The sequence below is a fragment of the Oncorhynchus mykiss genome, chromosome 8 (assembly GCF_013265735.2).
Source record: "Oncorhynchus mykiss isolate Arlee chromosome 8, USDA_OmykA_1.1, whole genome shotgun sequence".
NCBI classification, from domain to species: domain Eukaryota; kingdom Metazoa; phylum Chordata; class Actinopteri; order Salmoniformes; family Salmonidae; genus Oncorhynchus; species Oncorhynchus mykiss.
In genome coordinates, this window is record NC_048572.1 from 82,010,915 (window position 1) to 82,028,592 (window position 17,678).

The window sequence follows — 17,678 nt, forward strand, 5'->3', positions numbered from 1 at the left end:
CAGGTACCGTGTGCTGCAGGGGTACAGTATCTCTCTCTGTCTCTCTCTGTCCTAGCCTGGCCCAGGTACCGTGTGCTGTAGGGGTACAGTATCTCTCTCTCTGTCTCTCTCTGTCCTAGCCTGGCCCAGGTACCGTGTGCTGCAGGGGTACAGTATCTCTCTCAATTCTCTGTCTCTCTCTGTCCTACCCTGGCCCAGGTACCGTGTGCTGCAGGGGTACAGTATCTCTCTCTCTGTCCTAGCCTGGCCCAGGTACCGTGTGCTGCAGGGGTACAGTATCTCTCTCTCTGTCCTAGCCTGGCCCAGGTACCGTGTGCTGCAGGGGTACAGTATCTCTCTCTCTGTCTCTCTCTGTCCTAGCCTGGCCCAGGTACCGTGTGCTGCAGGGGTACAGTATCTCTCTCTCTGTCTCTCTCTGTCCTAGCCTGGCCCAGGTACCGTGTGCTGCAGGGGTACAGTATCTCTCTCTCTGTCCTAGCCTGGCCCAGGTACCGTGTGCTGCAGGGGTACAGTATCTCTCTCTCTGTCCTAGCCTGGCCCAGGTACCATGTGCTGCAGGGGTACAGTATCTCTCTCTCTGTCTCTCTCTGTCCTAGCCTGGCCCAGGTACCGTGTGCTACAGGGGTACAGTACCTCTCTCTCTGTCCTAGCCTGGCCCAGGTACCGTGTGCTGCAGGGGTACAGTACCTCTCTCTCTGTCTCTCTCTGTCCTAGCCTGGCCCAGGTACCGTGTGCTGCAGGGGTACAGTATCTCTCTCTCTGTCTCTCTCTGTCCTAGCCTGGCCCAGGTACCGTGTGCTGCAGGGGTACAGTATCTCTCTCTCTGTCTCTCTCTGTCCTAGCCTGGCCCAGGTACCATGTGCTGCAGGGGTACAGTATCTCTCTCTCTGTCCTAGCCTGGCCCAGGTACCGTGTGCTGCAGGGGTACAGTATCTCTCTCTCTGTCTCTCTCTGTCCTAGCCTGGCCTAGGTACCGTGTGCTGCAGGGGTACAGCATCTCTCTCTCTGTCTCTCTCTGTCCTAGCCTGGCCAAGGTACCGTGTGCTGCAGGGTTACAGTATCTCTCTCTCTGTCCTAGCCTGGCCCAGGTACCGTGTGCTGCAGGGGTACAGTATCTCTCTCTCTGTCTCTCTCTGTCCTAGCCTGGCCCAGGTACCGTGTGCTGCTGGGGTACAGTATCTCTCTCTCTGTCTCTCTCTGTCCTAGCCTGGCCCAGGTACTGTGTGCTGCAGGGGTACAGTATCTCTCTCTCTGTCTCTCTCTGTCCTAGCCTGGCCCAGGTACCATGTGCTGCAGGGGTACAGTATCTCTCTCTCTGTCTCTCTCTGTCCTAGCCTGGCCCAGGTACCGTGTGCTGCAGGGGTACAGTATCTCTCTCAATTCTCTGTCTCTCTCTGTCCTAGCCTGGCCCAGGTACCGTGTGCTGCAGGGGTACAGTATATCTCTCTCTGTCTCTCTCTGTCCTAGCCTGGCCCAGGTACCGTGTGCTGCAGGGGTACAGTATCTCTCTCTATGTCTCTCTCTGTCCTAGCCTGGCCCAGGTACGGTGTGCTGCAGGGGTACAGTATCTCTCTCTCTGTCTCTCTCTGTCCTAGCCTGGCCCAGGTACGGTGTGCTGCAGGGGTACAGTATCTCTCTCTCTGTCACTCTCTGTCCTAGCCTGGCCCAGGTACCGTGTGCTGCAGGGGTACAGTATCTCTCTCAATTCTCTGTCTCTCTCTGTCCTAGCCTGGCCCAGGTACCGTGTGCTGCAGGGGTACAGTATCTCTCTCTCTGTCTCTCTCTGTCCTAGCCTGGCCCAGGTACCGTGTGCTGCAGGGGTACAGTATCTCTCTCTATGTCTCTCTCTGTCCTAGCCTGGCCCAGGTACGGTGTGCTGCAGGGGTACAGTATCTCTCTCAATTCTCTGTCTCTCTCTGTCCTAGCCTGGCCCAGGTACCGTGTGCTGCAGGGGTACAGTATCTCTCTCTCTGTCTCTCTCTGTCCTAGCCTGGCCCAGGTACCGTGTGCTGCAGGGTACAGTATCTCTCTCTCTGTCCTAGCCTGGCCCAGGTACCGTGTGCTGCAGGGGTACAGTATCTCTCTCTCTGTCTCTCTCTGTCCTAGCCTGGCCCAGGTACCGTGTGCTTCTGGGGTACAGTATCTCTCTCTCTGTCTCTCTCTGTCCTAGCCTGGCCCAGGTACTGTGTGCTGCAGGGGTACAGTATCTCTCTCTCTGTCTCTCTCTGTCCTAGCCTGGCCCAGGTACCATGTGCTGCAGGGGTACAGTATCTCTCTCTCTGTCTCTCTCTGTCCTAGCCTGGCCCAGGTACCGTGTGCTGCAGGGGTACAGTATCTCTCTTTTTGTCTCTCTCTGTCCTAGCCTGGCCCAGGTACCCCATGCTACAGGGTTACAGTACCTCTCTCTCTGTCTCTCTCTGTCCTAGCCTGGCCCAGGTACTGTGTGCTGCAGGGTTACAGTATCTCTCTCTCTGTCCTAGCCTGGCCCAGGTACCGTGTGCTGCAGGGGTACAGTATCTCTCTCTCTGTCTCTCTCTGTCCTAGCCTGGCCCAGGTACCGTGTGCTGCAGGGTTACAGTATCTCTCTCTCTGTCCTAGCCTGGCCCAGGTACCGTGTGCTGCAGGGGTACAGTATCTCTCTCTCTGTCCTAGCCTGGCCCAGGTACCGTGTGCTGCAGGGTTACAGTATCTCTCTCTCTGTCCTAGCCTGGCCCAGGTACCGTGTGCTGCAGGGGTACAGTATCTCTCTCTCTGTCTCTCTCTGTCCTAGCCTGGCCCAGGTACCGTGTGCTGCAGGGGTACAGTATCTCTCTCTCTGTCTCTCTCTGTCCTAGCCTGGCCCAGGTACCGTGTGCTGCAGGGGTACAGTATCTCTCTCTCTGTCCTAGCCTGGCCCATGTACCGTGTGCTGCAGGGGTACAGTATCTCTCTCTCTGTCTCTCTCTGTCCTAGCCTGGCCCAGGTACCGTGTGGTGCAGGGGTACAGTATCTCTCTCTCTGTCTCTCTCTGTCCTAGCCTGGCCCAGGTACCGTGTGCTGCAGGGTTACAGTATCTCTCTCTCTGTCCTAGCCTGGCCCAGGTACTGTGTGCTGCAGGGGTACAGTATCTCTCTCTCTGTCTCTCTCTGTCCTAGCCTGGCCCAGGTACTGTGTGCTGCAGGGGTACAGTACCTCTCTCTCTGTCTCTCTCTGTCCTAGCCTGGCCCAGGTACCGTGTGCTGCAGGGGTACAGTATCTCTCTTTTTGTCTCTCTCTGTCCTAGCCTGGCCCAGGTACCGCATGCTACAGGGTTACAGTATCTCTCTCTCTGTCTCTCTTTGTCCTAGCCTGGCCCAGGTACTGTGTGCTGCAGGGTTACAGTATCTCTCTCTCTGTCTCTCTTTGTCCTAGCCTTGCCCAGGTACCGTGTGCTGCAGGGTTACAGTATCTCTCTCTTTCTTTGTCCTATCCTGGCCCAGGTACCGTGTGCTGCAGGGTTACAGTATCTCTCTCTGTCCTAGCCTGGCCCAGGTACCGTGTGCTGCAGGGTTACAGTATCTCTCTCTCTCTGTCTCTCTCTGTCCTAGCCTGGCCCAGGTACCGTGTGCTACAGGGTTACAGTATCTCTCTCTCTGTCTCTCTCTGTCCTAGCCTGGCCCAGGTACCGTGTGCTGCAGGGGTACAGTGTCTCTCTCTCTGTCTCTCTCTGTCCTAGCCTGGCCCAGGTACCGTGTGCTGTAGGGTTACAGTATCTCTCTCTCTGTCTCTCTCTGTCCTAGCCTGGCCCAGGTACCGTGTGCTGTAGGGTTACAGTATCTCTCTCTCTGTCTCTCTCTGTCCTAGCCTGGCCCAGGTACCGTGTGCTGCGGGTGATAGACGTGGGCCAGTACAACCTGGAGATCTCTACTGCTGCTCTGTCTGATGACTCCCTGTATGAGTGCCAGGCCACGGAGGCTGCCCTGCGCTCCCGGAGAGCCAAACTCACCATCCTCAGTGAGTATCTATCTGTGTGTGTCCACTGCAGTGTGTGACTGTGTGTCCCCACTGCAGTGTTTGGCTGTGTGTGTCAAGAGTGAGTGTGGGTCCAGTGTGTGACTGTGTATTATTATGTGGAGTGTGTGTATCTAGTGCAGTCTGTGAGTGTGTGTGTGTCAGTGTGTGTGTCCAGTGCAGTGTGTGACTGTACAGTATGTCTGTTGTAGTGTATATGCAGAGTGTGTGTTCATCTCTCTGCGTGTGTTGTAGTGTATACGCGGTGTGTGTGTTTTATTGTGTTGTCCTACAGTTCCTCCTGATGACCCAGTGATCGAGGGCTTTCCAGAGATCCTGCTGAGAGCCAATGCCTCGTACAACCTGAGCTGTGTGTCCCGCGGGGCCAAGCCACTGGCCCTCATCGAGTGGCAGCGGGATGGGGTGGCCCTGGAGGGAGCCTTTAGTACCACCGTGAGTCACACACAGATATGCAGACCGCTGCAGTGTTGACATATTTTATGTTTTATCACTAAATACACCTTTTGCTGGCTCCACCCCGTCCTCCCCCTCTGTCTACCCCATCCTCCCCCTCTGTCTACCTCATCCTCCCCCTCTGTCTACCCCATCCTCCCCCTCTGTCTACCCCATCCTCCCCCTCTGTCTACCCCATCCTCCCCCTCTGTCTACCCCATCCTCCCCCTCTGTCTACCCCATCCTCCCCCTCTGTCTACCCCATCCTCCCCCTCTCTCTCCCTTTTCTCCCTCTCCCCCTCTGTCTACCCCATCCTCCCCCTCTGTCTACCCCATCCTCCCCCTCTGTCTACCCCATCCTCCCCCTCTGTCTACCCCATCCTCCCCCTCTCTCTCCCCTTTCTCCCTCTCCCCCTCTGTCTACCCCATCCTCCCCCTCTGTCTACCCCATCCTCCCCCTCTGTCTACCCCATCCTCCCCCTCTGTCTACCCCATCCTCTCCATCTGTCTACCCCATCCTCTCCATCTGTCTACCCCATCCTCCCCCTCTGTCTACCCCATCCTCCCCCTCTGTCTACCCCATCCTCCCCCTCTGTCTACCCCATCCTCCCCCTCGCTCTCTCCTTCTCTCCCCTCTCTCTCTCCCTTTTCTCCCTCTCCCCCTCTGTCTACCCCATCCTCCCCCTCTGTCTACCCCATCCTCCGCCTCTGTCTACCCCATCCTCCCCCTCTGTCTACCCCATCCTCCCCCTCGCTTTCTCCCGCTCCCCCCTTTCTCTCTCCCTCTCCCCCCTCTCTATCTCCCTCCCCCTCTCTCCCCATCCCTCCCTCTCTCTACCCCATCCTCCCCCTCTCTCTCTCTACCCCCCCTCTCTCTCCCCCTCTCTCTACCTCATCCTCCCCCTCTCTCTTTCCTCCTCTCCCCTCTCTCTCTCCCTCTCCCCCTCTCTCTATCTCCCTCTCTCCACCCCAGGAGGTTCTCCCAGACAGAAAGAGAGTGACGACCCGGAGCTTTCTACCCATCATCCCAGAGGACAAAGACACGGGACGCAACTTTACCTGTGTGGCCAGCAACCGGGCTGTCCCCATGGGAAAACGCACCACCGTCACACTCAACGTCCACCGTAAGTGTGTTTGTGTGAGTGTGTGTGTGTGTGTGTGTGTGTGGTGGGTGGTTGGAGGGTGTGTATGTTAATAGTTTTAAGGTATGAGTGTGTGACTGTGTTTCAGGTTTATTTAATCCCTCCCTCTTCCTCCCTCCCTCCCTCCCTCCCTTCCTTCCTTCCTTCCTTCCTTCCTTCCTTCCTTCCTTCCTTCCTTCCTTCCTTCCTTCCTTCCTTCCTTCCTTCCTTTCTTTCTTTCTTTCCCTCCCTCCCTCCCTCCCTCCCTCCCTCCCTCCCTCCCTCCCTCCTGCAGACCCCCCCAAGGTGAATCTCTCCATGGAGCCACAGTCTGTTTTGGAGGGAGAGAGAGTCACCTTCTCCTGCCAGGCCACCGCCAACCCCCCCATCATGGGCATCCGGTCAGTGGGAGTCTGTTGGATAAGTGTGTTTTCTGGGTGGTGTTCAGGGGTGTGTTTGCTGGGTGGTATTCAGTAGTGTGTTTGAAAGGTGGTATTCAGTAGTGTGTTTGCTGGGTGGTATTCAGTAGTGTGTTTGAAAGGTGGTATTCAGTAATGTGTTTGATGGGTGGTATTCAATTGTGTGTTTAATGGGTGGTATTCAGTAGTGTGTTTGCTGGGTGGTATTCAGTAGTGTGTTTGAAAGGTGGTATTCAATTGTGTGTTTAATGGGTGGTATTCAGTAGTGTATTTGAAAGGTGGTATTCAGTAGTGTGTTTGAAAGGTGGTATTCAGTAGTGTGTTTGCTGGGTGGTATTCAGTAGTGTGTTTGATGGGGGGGTATTCAAATCAAATCAAATCAAATCAAATTTTATTTGTCACATACACATGGTTAGCAGATGTTAATGCGAGTGTAGCGAAATGCTTGTGCTTCTAGTTCCGACAATGCAGTAATAACAAACAAGTAATCTAGCTAACAATTCCAAAACTACTACCTTATAGACAGACACAAGTGTAAGGGGATAAAGAATATGTACATAAAGATATATGAATGAGTGATGGTACAGAGCGGCATAGGCAAGATAGGGGAGATAGTGTGTTTGATGGGTGGTATTCATTAGTGTGCACTGTAGCAGCAAAACATAACAAAATACTTTGTAACAGAATACCAAAAACAAGCATTTCCCTGTTTGTTAGTTTTCTTCTACTTGGTGTCTAGTGAATACTACCTGTGATAGTGTGTCTGTTAGTGTGTCTGTTAATGGGCCTGTTAGTGTGTCTGTTAATGGGCCTGTTAGTGTGTCTGTTAATGGGCCTGTTAGTGTGTCTGTTAATGGGCCTGTTAGTGTGTCTGTTAATGGGCCTGTTAGTGTGTCTGTTAATGTGCGTCTAGTGAATACTACCTGTGATAGTGTGTCTGATAGTGTGTCTGATAGTCTGTCTGTTGGTGTGTCTGATAGTGTGTCTGTTAGTGTGTCTGATAGTGTGTCTGTTAGTGTGTCTGTTAGTGTGTCTGATAGTGTGTCTGATAGTGTGTCTGTTAGTGTGTCTGATAGTGTGTCTGTTAGTGTGTCTGATAGTGTGTCTGATAGTGTGTGTCTATGATATGTGAACATATAAGATCAGTATGTGTTGATGAGGCTGTTCCACCTGTGTGTGTGTCTCTCTCAGGTGGGCGAAGGGTGGTGTTCTCCTGGAGGGGATGAGAGACAGTGTGTTTGTGACTACAGCAGACCATTCCTTCCACACCGAGCCTGTCTCCTGCTCAGTCTTTAACGCTGTGGGACACACCAACCTCAGCATCCTGGTCAACGTACACTGTGAGTCTGACCATTAGATAGATTTGATTGTCCTCCGAAGAGGAAATTCATTTCCACAGCTCATACATTTACATGTGAAGACCAACATCACCCAGACATGACATTTCTAGTTCCATACCTCCAGATAAACAGGCAGGAGACTGAGACAGCATAGCATATTAGTCTGTCTGTCTGTCTGCTTTCTTGTCTACTGTGTCTGTCTTTCTGTCCGTCCGTCAGTTCGTCTGCCTGTATACCTGTCTTCCTGTGTCTTCCTACTACCGCATCACAGGAGGTTGGTGGCACCTTAATTGGGGAGGACGGGCTCGTGGTAATGGCTAGAGCGGGACAGGTGGAATGGTATCCAATACATCAAACACACGGTTTCCATGGTTTCCATGTGTTTGATGCCGTTCCATTCACTCTGTTCCAGCCATTATTATGAGCCGTCCTCCCCTCAGCAGCCTCCACTGTACAGTATCAATCATTTTACCTGCAGTTGTGCTGCTCCTGGCTCATCCTCAGGTGAGGTCCCCTCTTCATGAGGTGTTTTGACGATTCTCACTACACCTTCCAAAGGGTGTGATGATTGTGTTGATTAGGCCCGAACTGAGCCAGGTGGCTTAACCCCTGCTCCCCCCACTTCAGCCACAGCCAATGTGATGCTCTCTCTACCTCCTGCCCAGCTGTGCGATCTTCTTCCTCTGTGCTCCTTTTACTCTGAGGATACTTTGTGCCCTCCACAGAAACTGACCTGGGAAACCTCTTGCCCCAACCTCCACTGGCCTTCCATTCCCTTGTCTGTACAGTGCCTGGTACTTCCTCAATCCTCTCATCCTCCCATGGAACCGTCAGCTCGAGCATTATGATGTTCTTTATGCTCAACAGATCTACGGTGTATTCAGAAAGTTTTCAGACCCGTTGACTTTATCCACATTTTGTTACGTTACAGCCTTATTCTGAAACTGATGATTTTTAAATATTGTTTTCCCCCCTCACACACAATACCTCATAATGACAAAGCAAAAACAGGTTGTTAGACATTTTTGCAAATGTATGAATAAAAATCCACGAAAATATAACATTTACATAAGTATTCAGACCTTTTACTCAGTACTTTGTTGAAGCACCTTTGACAGTGATTACAGCATGGAGTCTTCTTGGGTTTGACACTACAAGCTTGGAACATCTGTATTTGGGGAGTTTCTCCCATTCTTCTCTGCAGATCTTCAAGCTCTGTCAGGTTGGATGGGGAGCGGCGCTGCACAGATATTTTCAGGTCTCTCCAGAGATGTTCGGGCTCTGGCTGGGCCACTCAAGGACATTCAGAGACTTGTCCCAAAGCCACTCCTGCGTTGTCTTTGTGTGCTTAGGGTCATTGTCCTGTTGGAAGGGGAAACTTCGCCCCGGTCTGAGGTCCTGAGCACTCTGGAGCAGGTTTTCATCAAGGATCTTGCTATACTTTCCCTGATGCTGCCACCACCATACTTCACCGTAGGGATGGTGCCAAGTTTCCTCCAGACGTGATGCTTTGCATTGAGGTCAAAGAGTTCAATCTTGGTTTCAGACCAGAGAGGAGCAGGTTTTCCTTGTTTCTCATGGTCTGTGAGTCCTTTAGGTGCCCTTTGGCAAACTTCAAGCGGGCTGTCATGTGCCTTTTACTTAGGAGTGGCTTCCGTCTGGCCACTCTGCCATAAAGGCCTGATTGGTAGAATGCTGCAGTTGGTTGTTCTTCTGGAAGGTTCTCCCATCTCCACAGAGGAACTCTAGAGCTCTGTCAGAGTGACCATCTGGTTCTTGGTCACCTCCCTGACCAAGGCCCTTCTCCCCCGATTGCTCAGTTTTGCCTAGCAGCCAGCTCTAGAAAGAGTCTTGGTGGTTCCGAACTTCTTCCATTTAAGAATGATGGAGGCCACTGTGTTTTTGGGGACCTACAGTGCTGCAGAAATGTTTTGGTACCCTTCCCTAAATCTGTGCCTCGACACAATCTTGTCTCTGAGCTCTACGGACAATTCCTTCGACGTCATGCCATGGTTTTTCTCTGACGTGCATTGTCAACTGTGGGACCTTATATTAGCAAGTGTGTGCCTTTCCGAATCATGTCCAATCAATTATATTTTTAATTTACCACAGGACTCCAATCAAGTTGTAGAAACATCTCAAGGATGATCAATGGAAACAGGATCTACCTCAGCTCAATTTCGAGTATCATAGGAAAGGGTCTGAATACTTATGTAAATAAGCTATTTCTGTTTTTTATCGTTAATAAATGTACAACATTTTCTAAAAACGTGTTTTCACTTTGGAGTATTGCGTGTAGATTTTATACCAAAGCTAAATATTTAATACATTTTAGAATAAGACTGTAATATCACAAAATGTGGAAAAAGTCAAGGGGTCTGAATACCTTCTGAAAGCACTGCATCTACTATGTCTGTCTGTCTGTCTGTCTGTCTGTCTGTCTGTCTGTCTGTCTGTCTGTCTGTCTGTCTGTCTGTCTGTCTGTCTGTCTGTCTGTCTGTCTGTCTGTCTGTCTGTCTGTCTACTATACTTGTCTGTCCATCTGTCTCTACTATATACATACATTGGTCTGTCTATATACCTGTCTAACTACTGTATCTGTCTGTCTGTCAGATGGTCCTATCCTGAAGGGGGCGCCCACGCCGATTACGGTGGACATTGACTCTGACGCCAAACTCAACTGCAAGTGGACCGGGAACCCTCCTCTTACACTCACCTGGACCAAGAAGGGCTCTAGCATGGTGAGAACTGACCAGTCCTATGCTATAGATCCTCGCTTTGGGTCAATTGCTTTTCAATAAAGTCAATTCAGGAAGTGAACTGAAACGATTTTTCTCAATGCTTGTCTATGATCATTTTTTGGGAGAAATTTGAATTTCGGTATACTTCCTGAATTTACTGGAATTGAAGTGGAATTGACCCCTACTCTGCTGCTCTCCCAGAAACCCCATTTCCTGAAGCCCTTATCCATGCTACAAGTGCTTGAATTGGAGTGAAATAGGTGCTGGATGTAACTTATTTTGGATGCCGGTACTCTTTACATTTAGGTGCTGGTAATCATCATATTTTTAAGTCAATATTGCCGTTACTCAGCGTTGAACCTTGTCCCTCCTGTACTTCATACTCACTCCAACCCTAAGACTACCCCGCCCCCCCTCCCTCCCCTGCCCAGTTGGGTTTTAAACCCTCCTAATGTTGAACTTCTAACCTGTTCCATAAATATTTTATTAATGCATTATAGCGAATTAAGAACAACTACAGGAACTTTAATGGAGCCTGCGGCTGTGAAAATCAACATGTTTTATGAATTAAATATCTCTCTCTTTCCTTTTACAACTCGCTTCCATCAAACCTCCCTCCCTCATGTGTGTGTGTGTGTGTGGGTGTGTGTGTACTGCTCTCAGGTCCTCAGTAACAACGAGGAGCTGGTCCTGAAGTCAGTGAGCCAGGTGGATGCGGGGCAGTACGTGTGTAAGGCCATCGTCCCCAGGATCGGAGTGGGAGAGACTGAGGTCACTCTTACAGTCAACGGTCAGTTACAGCACAGCTGCACACACACACGTACAGTACACATGCACACACACACGTGCACACACACACGCACGCACGCATGCACGCACGCACACACGCACACACGCACACACGCGCACACACACACACGCACACACACACACACACACACACACACACACACACACACACACACACACACACACACACACACACACACACACACACACACACACACACACACACACACACAGCACAGTGTCACTTCTAACATGAATATCCTTTTGATTCTACTGTTACTACTTCTGGGCCCTGGGACCATGTGAACACATCCTCATTTAAAAGACTAATAATTTCCCACAAGTTTTGCTATCTGTTTATTTATGTATAGGGCTCTGGTAATCTTTTAGTCCGTGCTTTTTACATTTTTAACTCTTTGCCATTTTGAAGCCTTTTTTCGTATTAATATATTTATTGAAAATAAATTAAAACATTTTGAAGAAACGGTGTATTCTATGGTGCAGAGGGCAGATGCTCGTTGTCTGCAGTGAGAAGCTGTCTACCGCAGGACTATGAAAGCTGTCTACCGCAGGACTATGAAGTATCATGACATAGAGATCTCATTCCACCATTTTACATGAAACAGTTAAGTGTCTAGCAATTGACTTTTTTGTCTGAGTTGCTATTGGCTAAAGAGGTAATTGTAGGTCTCGCCCACTAATTGAGCTAATGAGCTACACCTGTTTAAATGTTTATGGGAGTGTACCGGGGAATGAGAGTGGTAAGCAACGATAGACCAGTGAGGATTATTATTTGATTCTAATAATCTTTTAGTCCTTGTTTTTCCCATTTTAACTCTTTTCCATTTTGAAGCCTTTTTTCTATTTATATATTGAAAATGAATATCAACGTTTGGAAGAAACCGTTTTAGTTCTTTTAGTAAAATATTTTTTTTGTGAAGGACATCGGCCGTCCCCGTCAACCGGCCCACATTCAAAAAGGGTCTCAGAGTAGAAGTGCTGATCTGGGATCAGGGCCCCTTTGTCAATTTATTGTAATCTAAAAAGGCAACGATTATCCTAGATCAGCGCTACTACTCTGAGATGCTAAGGGGACGATTCAGTCGTTATTCAATCTCCACCCCAAACGAATAACTGATGAATATCATGCTATTCTCATGCTTAAGTTCAATGTCAGAATACAGTAGAGAGAGAAAAGTGCATAATAAGGGAATCATTCCCCCGAGTTTAACTCAAGTCAGAATTCCCCCCCTAAATGAATACAGGCCCTGATACTACTGCTATGTTACAACTAGATGGTCATTTACTGTGAATAAACATGGTGGGACTTTCTATAACTCTTTACATTTGTTTTTGTGGCAGTGGATAGGAAGGCCTGAACATGTGAACGTTGGTTTGGTGTATCTAGCTTGAACGGTTCAAGAGTTACTGTTGGTTAGTTATTTTATGCTAATTTATACACATCTACGTAGTTATAGCTGGTACAGATTTTTAAGAATTTTGAAGTTAGGATAGGCTGAATGTTTTAAACTTTGTTTTGTAGCTTAATTGGCTAAGGAGCAGGACCATTTTGAATAGTTCTGTATTCCGTGGTTCTCATTCAAACCCATGTTAATTTATGAAATTTATTCATGATTATAGTTCAGAATGTATAAATAGAATCAAAAAGTCTTTAGGCAAGCAATTTAAGATCTAGTTATGGTCAGTCTGAACATCTCAACGTTGAAAGATGAAAGCTTAAACGGCGAAAGAGGACGTAGGTCTAGAATTCTTTATTTTTTACCCTTCTAGTCTGTGGCCCTTTTTTCGTTGAAATGCATTGGTTTCCATAGCAATGGCTGCGTTTGGGCTGCTCGGTGACGAGACATGAGAGAGCTGTTAGCTGGCGTTAGCTAGCGGCTTTTCATCACTTTAAACTCTGACAAACAGCTGTCATTTTTTATTGGTAGCAGATCATTCTGTTCTGATTCCAGATTTAAATAGTAGAGAAGTAGACAAAGATTTTTATACCCTCTAACGCCAGATGTACACTGCACAATTTTAAAAATCCTAACATTGCTGAGACACTCACATTACTATCGACATTTTTCTTACTTTTTAAAGCTCTTGTATTGTTGATTATTAAGTAAGCATTCCATGGTAATGTTTACCTACACCCGTTGTATTTGGCACATGTGACAAGTAAAATTTGATTTGGATTTTGATTTAAAACGACCATCTTTCCTGTAGTTTATTGTCTTGCCAACGTAGAGATGAGCACAGTAAACGATCTGGCACAGAGGGTCACACACTATAAGATCCATCACTTGGTGGTGAGGATTCTCCATACCACTCTGTCTCACAAAACAATTATGTGATTAGATTGTTATCGTAGCTAGAACAAGCTGTGGCTCAAAGCAGTCTCATAAACGTTTTTCAGTCAGTAATTCACACTTGCCCTACAGAGTTGAAATATCTAGCTAACATTTTGAAATCAATACGATTTCTTGTGAACTTCAGAGCTGTAACGATTTGACGCTTTGGTCAAAGGCAAGTACTGTACAAACACATACTAGTAGTAGTCATCTCTCATGGGTGACGTGAAACAACGCCATCATCTCACCGGTTTCTTCTCCGGCGTGCTCTCATTGGCTATTGCTGATCACCGGTCTCAAAACTTGTTGTTGCATATCTCTCAAATGACAAACATGTTTGAAAGCATCAGTGTGTCTGAGACTGCTCAAAGATGGGATCAGTAGCCCTCGGATTGCGTCTCTGACCGGCTCACATGAAACAGGTGTTGGTGACAGCCACACAACTCGAGTAGGCAACAACATGGGGATTTTGTCTCCGATCTCCAAAATGTGTCTGGGACAGCTAAATCGTGTAGTTCACACCCAGGTTTTTGTCTAAAGTGCTGCAAAAATTTTACAAATTTCAGTTGTTTGAAATATGTATGTGGTTACTAAAAAAGGTGCATTATTAGATTATTATTATTATTATTATTATTATTAGATGATATTGGTATCAGATATTTTTTGTTACGATTTTCAGGTTAGAGTAGCAGAGAAGCAGGGGGAGATTTTATACCCTCTAACCTTCTTGGGAAAGTGGTCAAAATTTACTGCTATGTGTCAAAAGTGACATTATTTACAGTGAGTAGAATATCATGTTGGGAGTGATGATGTCACAATGGGCCCTATAGAATCCAGAGGAAATCCCATGAACGTGGATGAAGGACAAAAAGCTTAATAGTTGAAAAAGTATCAAATATATTATAAAAATAAAATAATTGTATACAAGCCTGAATAGTCTGAACAATTGAACGTTTGAATGACGTTTCTAGCTTCAACGGTGTAAAAGGACGAGCGTGTTAAAGAAAGATACTAATAATGAGAACCATGACGAAGATTTAAACGACTAATTACCCCATCCACCACTCAATTTCCACTCATTATCAGACGTTCTGTCATGACTGGAGTGTATATAGCTGAAATGACATCCTATCTGTCTCTCCCCCCCCCTCCCCCAGGCCCTCCCATCATCTCCAGCGAACCAGTCCAGTACGCAATGAGAGGGGAGAGAGGGGAGGTCAAGTGCTACATTGCCAGCACCCCTCCACCTGACAAGATTGTGAGTGAAGTGAATTCTGGGAAATATCCTGGGAAATATCTGTAACACTTTATAATAACTTTAATGTATATCCCTTTATAAATGCTTATAAATGCTTTGTATATGTTATAATTGCTTGTGAATTGTAAGGCTTTGTAAGTACATTCAGATCAAAGACAAGACAGAGTGAATGAATGAGAACTGTACTGATGTCAAGGGGTTGTGTGAGAGGGGATGACATGAGGTTGATGGATATTGTGTGAGAGGGGATGACATGAGGTTGATGGATATTGTGAGAGAGGGGATGACATGAGGTTGATGGATATTGTGAGAGAGGGGATGACATGAGGTTGATGGATATTGTGAGAGAGGGGATGACATGAGGTTGATGGATATTGTGAGAGAGGGGATGACATGAGGTTGATGGATATTGTGAGAGAGGGGATGACATGAGGTTGATGGATATTGTGAGAGAGGGGATGACATGAGGTTGATGGATATTGTGAGAGAGGGGATGACATGAGGTTGATGGATATTGTGAGAGAGGGGATGACATGAGGTTGATGGATATTGTGAGAGAGGGGATGACATGAGGTTGATGGATATTGTGAGAGAGGGGATGACATGAGGTTGATGGATATTGTGAGAGAGGGGATGACATGAGGTTGATGGATATTGTGTGAGAGGGGATGACATGAGGTTGATGGATATTGTGAGAGAGGGGATGACATGAGGTTGATGGATATTGTGAGAGAGGGGATGACATGAGGTTGATGGATATTGTGAGAGAGGGGATGACATGAGGTTGATGGATATTGTGTGAGAGGGGATGACATGAGGTTGATGGATATTGTGAGAGAGGGGATGACATGAGGTTGATGGATATTGTGAGAGAGGGGATGACATGAGGTTGATGGATATTGTGAGAGAGGGGATGACATGAGGTTGATGGATAGTGTGAGAGGGGGATGACATGAGGTTAACAGATCGAGTGTGAGAGAGGGACGACGTGAGGTTGATGGATAGTGTGAGAGGGGGATGACATGAGGTTGACGGATCAGGTGTGAGAGGGGAGGGGAGATCGTCGAGTAAAATCCTGTACCTTTCAGCGTCAATTATCCACGACAACGGCAGAGAGACATGAAACTAATCTGTGGTTGAAAAAAAAATTAAAAAGTCTCCACTCCATTTTTAGTGCCTATGTCCCAAATGACACCCTTTCCCCTTTATAGTGCACTACTTTTGACCAGAGGTCCAATCAAAGGTAGTGCACTATAGGATGCTATTGGGATTGAGCCAGTGAGTACCCGGAGCGTATAATGTGATACGACGTTATGGTTTTAGCTTAACGCAGAGACACAAGACCTATGAAATATGAAGTAGGGTGCTGTGTGAGTGTCAGAAAGTAGACCGGGGTGGGGTGGGGGAGTAGGAGGGAAGGGGAGCGGAGGGGATGAGTTAAAATCTTTAGTTTCTTTTTCCTCCCCCTTCTCCAGCCAATTTGCCTTTTTCTTTTTTGGGGGGGGGGTTAAAAGGTACATTAGCACAACATGTGGGCCGCTGCATATTTCATATATTCATACTCCATATTTAATAGTATAACTACTTCAACAGATTTAAAGTAGAAAAACCTGCTAGACTCTTTATTTCTCGTGTACACCTGCCTCAGCCCGGTGTGTGTGTGTGTGTGTGTGTGTGTGTGTGTGTGTGTGTGTGTGTGTGTGTGTGTGTGTGCCTCTGTATACAGTATAAAGATTTTTTGTTATTGTGTTTTGGCACTTTCTTCAGACGGTAAGGACATCAGAAGGGAACGGTAGACGAGGGGATTGAACCCGCTTCCGATAGTCAAGTCATATATGACAAATGCTCAACCAGGACTCTGCACTTTTCTATTCTCCATTTGACTCCCTAATTGTGTGTGTGTGTGTGTCTCCCTCCAGGTGTGGGCGTGGAAGGAGAACGTGTGGGAGAAGGAGAAAGGGACTCTGTTGGAGAGGTACACGGTGGAGCAGAGTAAACCTCACTCCCAGGGAGGAGCTGTTCTCTCCACCCTCACCATCAACAACGTCATGGAGTCTGACTTCCACTCTCCGTACAACTGCACCGCCTGGAACTCCTTCGGACCCGGGACCATGATCATCACCCTGGAGGAGAAAGGTATGTCTTAATTAAAGGGGCAATCTTGGTACATTCTTCTTTATAACTGAAGAATGATATAGCCATTGATTCTTGAAAGGGGGGTGGCACATACCTCTCTGAAACGTTTTAGATTACTGGCCAAGATTTCAGTATTTAATAGTTTGGGAAAGTTTTGGTATTTTCATTTTTTAACATTTTTTTATTTAACCTTTATTTAACCAGGTAAGCTAGTTGAGAACAAGTTCTCATTTGCCACTGTGACCTGGCCAAGATAAAGCAAAGCAGTTCGACACATACAACAACACAGAGTGAGACATGGAATGAACAAAACATACAGTCAATAATACAGTAGAACAAAAGAAAACAAAAAGTCTATATACAGTGAGTGCAAATGAGGTAAGATAAGGGAGTTAAGGTAATAAATAGGCCATAGTGGCGAAGTAACTACAATATAGCAATTAAACACTGGGATGGTAGATGTACAGAAGATGAATGTGCAGTTAGGGATACTGGGGTGCAAAGGAGCAAGATAAATAAATACTGTATGGGGATGAGGTAGCTAGACGGGCAGTTTACAGATGGGCTATGTACAGTGATCTGTGAGCTGCTCTGACAGCTGGTGCTTAAAGCTAGTGAGGGAGATGGGAATCTCCAGCTTCAGTGATTTTTGCAGTTCGTTCCAGTCATTGGCAGCAGAGAACTGGAAGGAAAGACGACCAAATGAGGAATTAGCTTCGGGGGTGACCAGTGAGATATACCTGCTGGAGCGCGTGCTATGAGTGGGTGATGCTATGGTGACCAGTGAGCTGAGATAAGGCAGGGCTTTACCTAGCAGAGACTTGTAGATAACCTGTAGCCAGTGGGCTTGGTGACGAGTATGAAGCGAGGGCCAACCAACGAGAGCGTACAGGTCGCAGTGGTGGGTAGTGTATGGGGCTGTATGACCACGGCAGCTTTCCAATCTTTGGGAATCTCATACAATACGAAAGAGAGGTTGAACAGGCTAGTAACAGGGGTTGCAACAATTTCGGCAGATAATTTTATAAAGAGAGGGTCCAGATTGTCTAGCCCGGCTGATTTGTAGGGGTCCAGATTTTTGCAGCTCTCTCAGAACAT

The 17,678-nt window shown here is 47.7% G+C and overlaps 1 protein-coding gene across 2 annotated transcripts in view; it reads left to right on the forward strand.

Moving 5' to 3' along the window:
* The window catches only part of kirrel1b (kirre like nephrin family adhesion molecule 1b), an 88,329-nt gene that overhangs the window by 64,723 nt on the left and 5,928 nt on the right, over nt 1-17,678 (forward strand). For both annotated transcript variants that reach the window (XM_036986492.1, XM_036986493.1), the window contains exons 3-11: nt 3,823-3,972; nt 4,265-4,422; nt 5,396-5,546; nt 5,839-5,944; nt 7,154-7,302; nt 9,916-10,043; nt 10,707-10,833; nt 14,344-14,444; nt 16,364-16,580. In XM_036986492.1, coding sequence (XP_036842387.1) covers nt 3,823-3,972; nt 4,265-4,422; nt 5,396-5,546; nt 5,839-5,944; nt 7,154-7,302; nt 9,916-10,043; nt 10,707-10,833; nt 14,344-14,444; nt 16,364-16,580 — 1,287 coding nt within the window. The remainder of the gene's footprint in view (nt 1-3,822; nt 3,973-4,264; nt 4,423-5,395; nt 5,547-5,838; nt 5,945-7,153; nt 7,303-9,915; nt 10,044-10,706; nt 10,834-14,343; nt 14,445-16,363; nt 16,581-17,678) is intronic.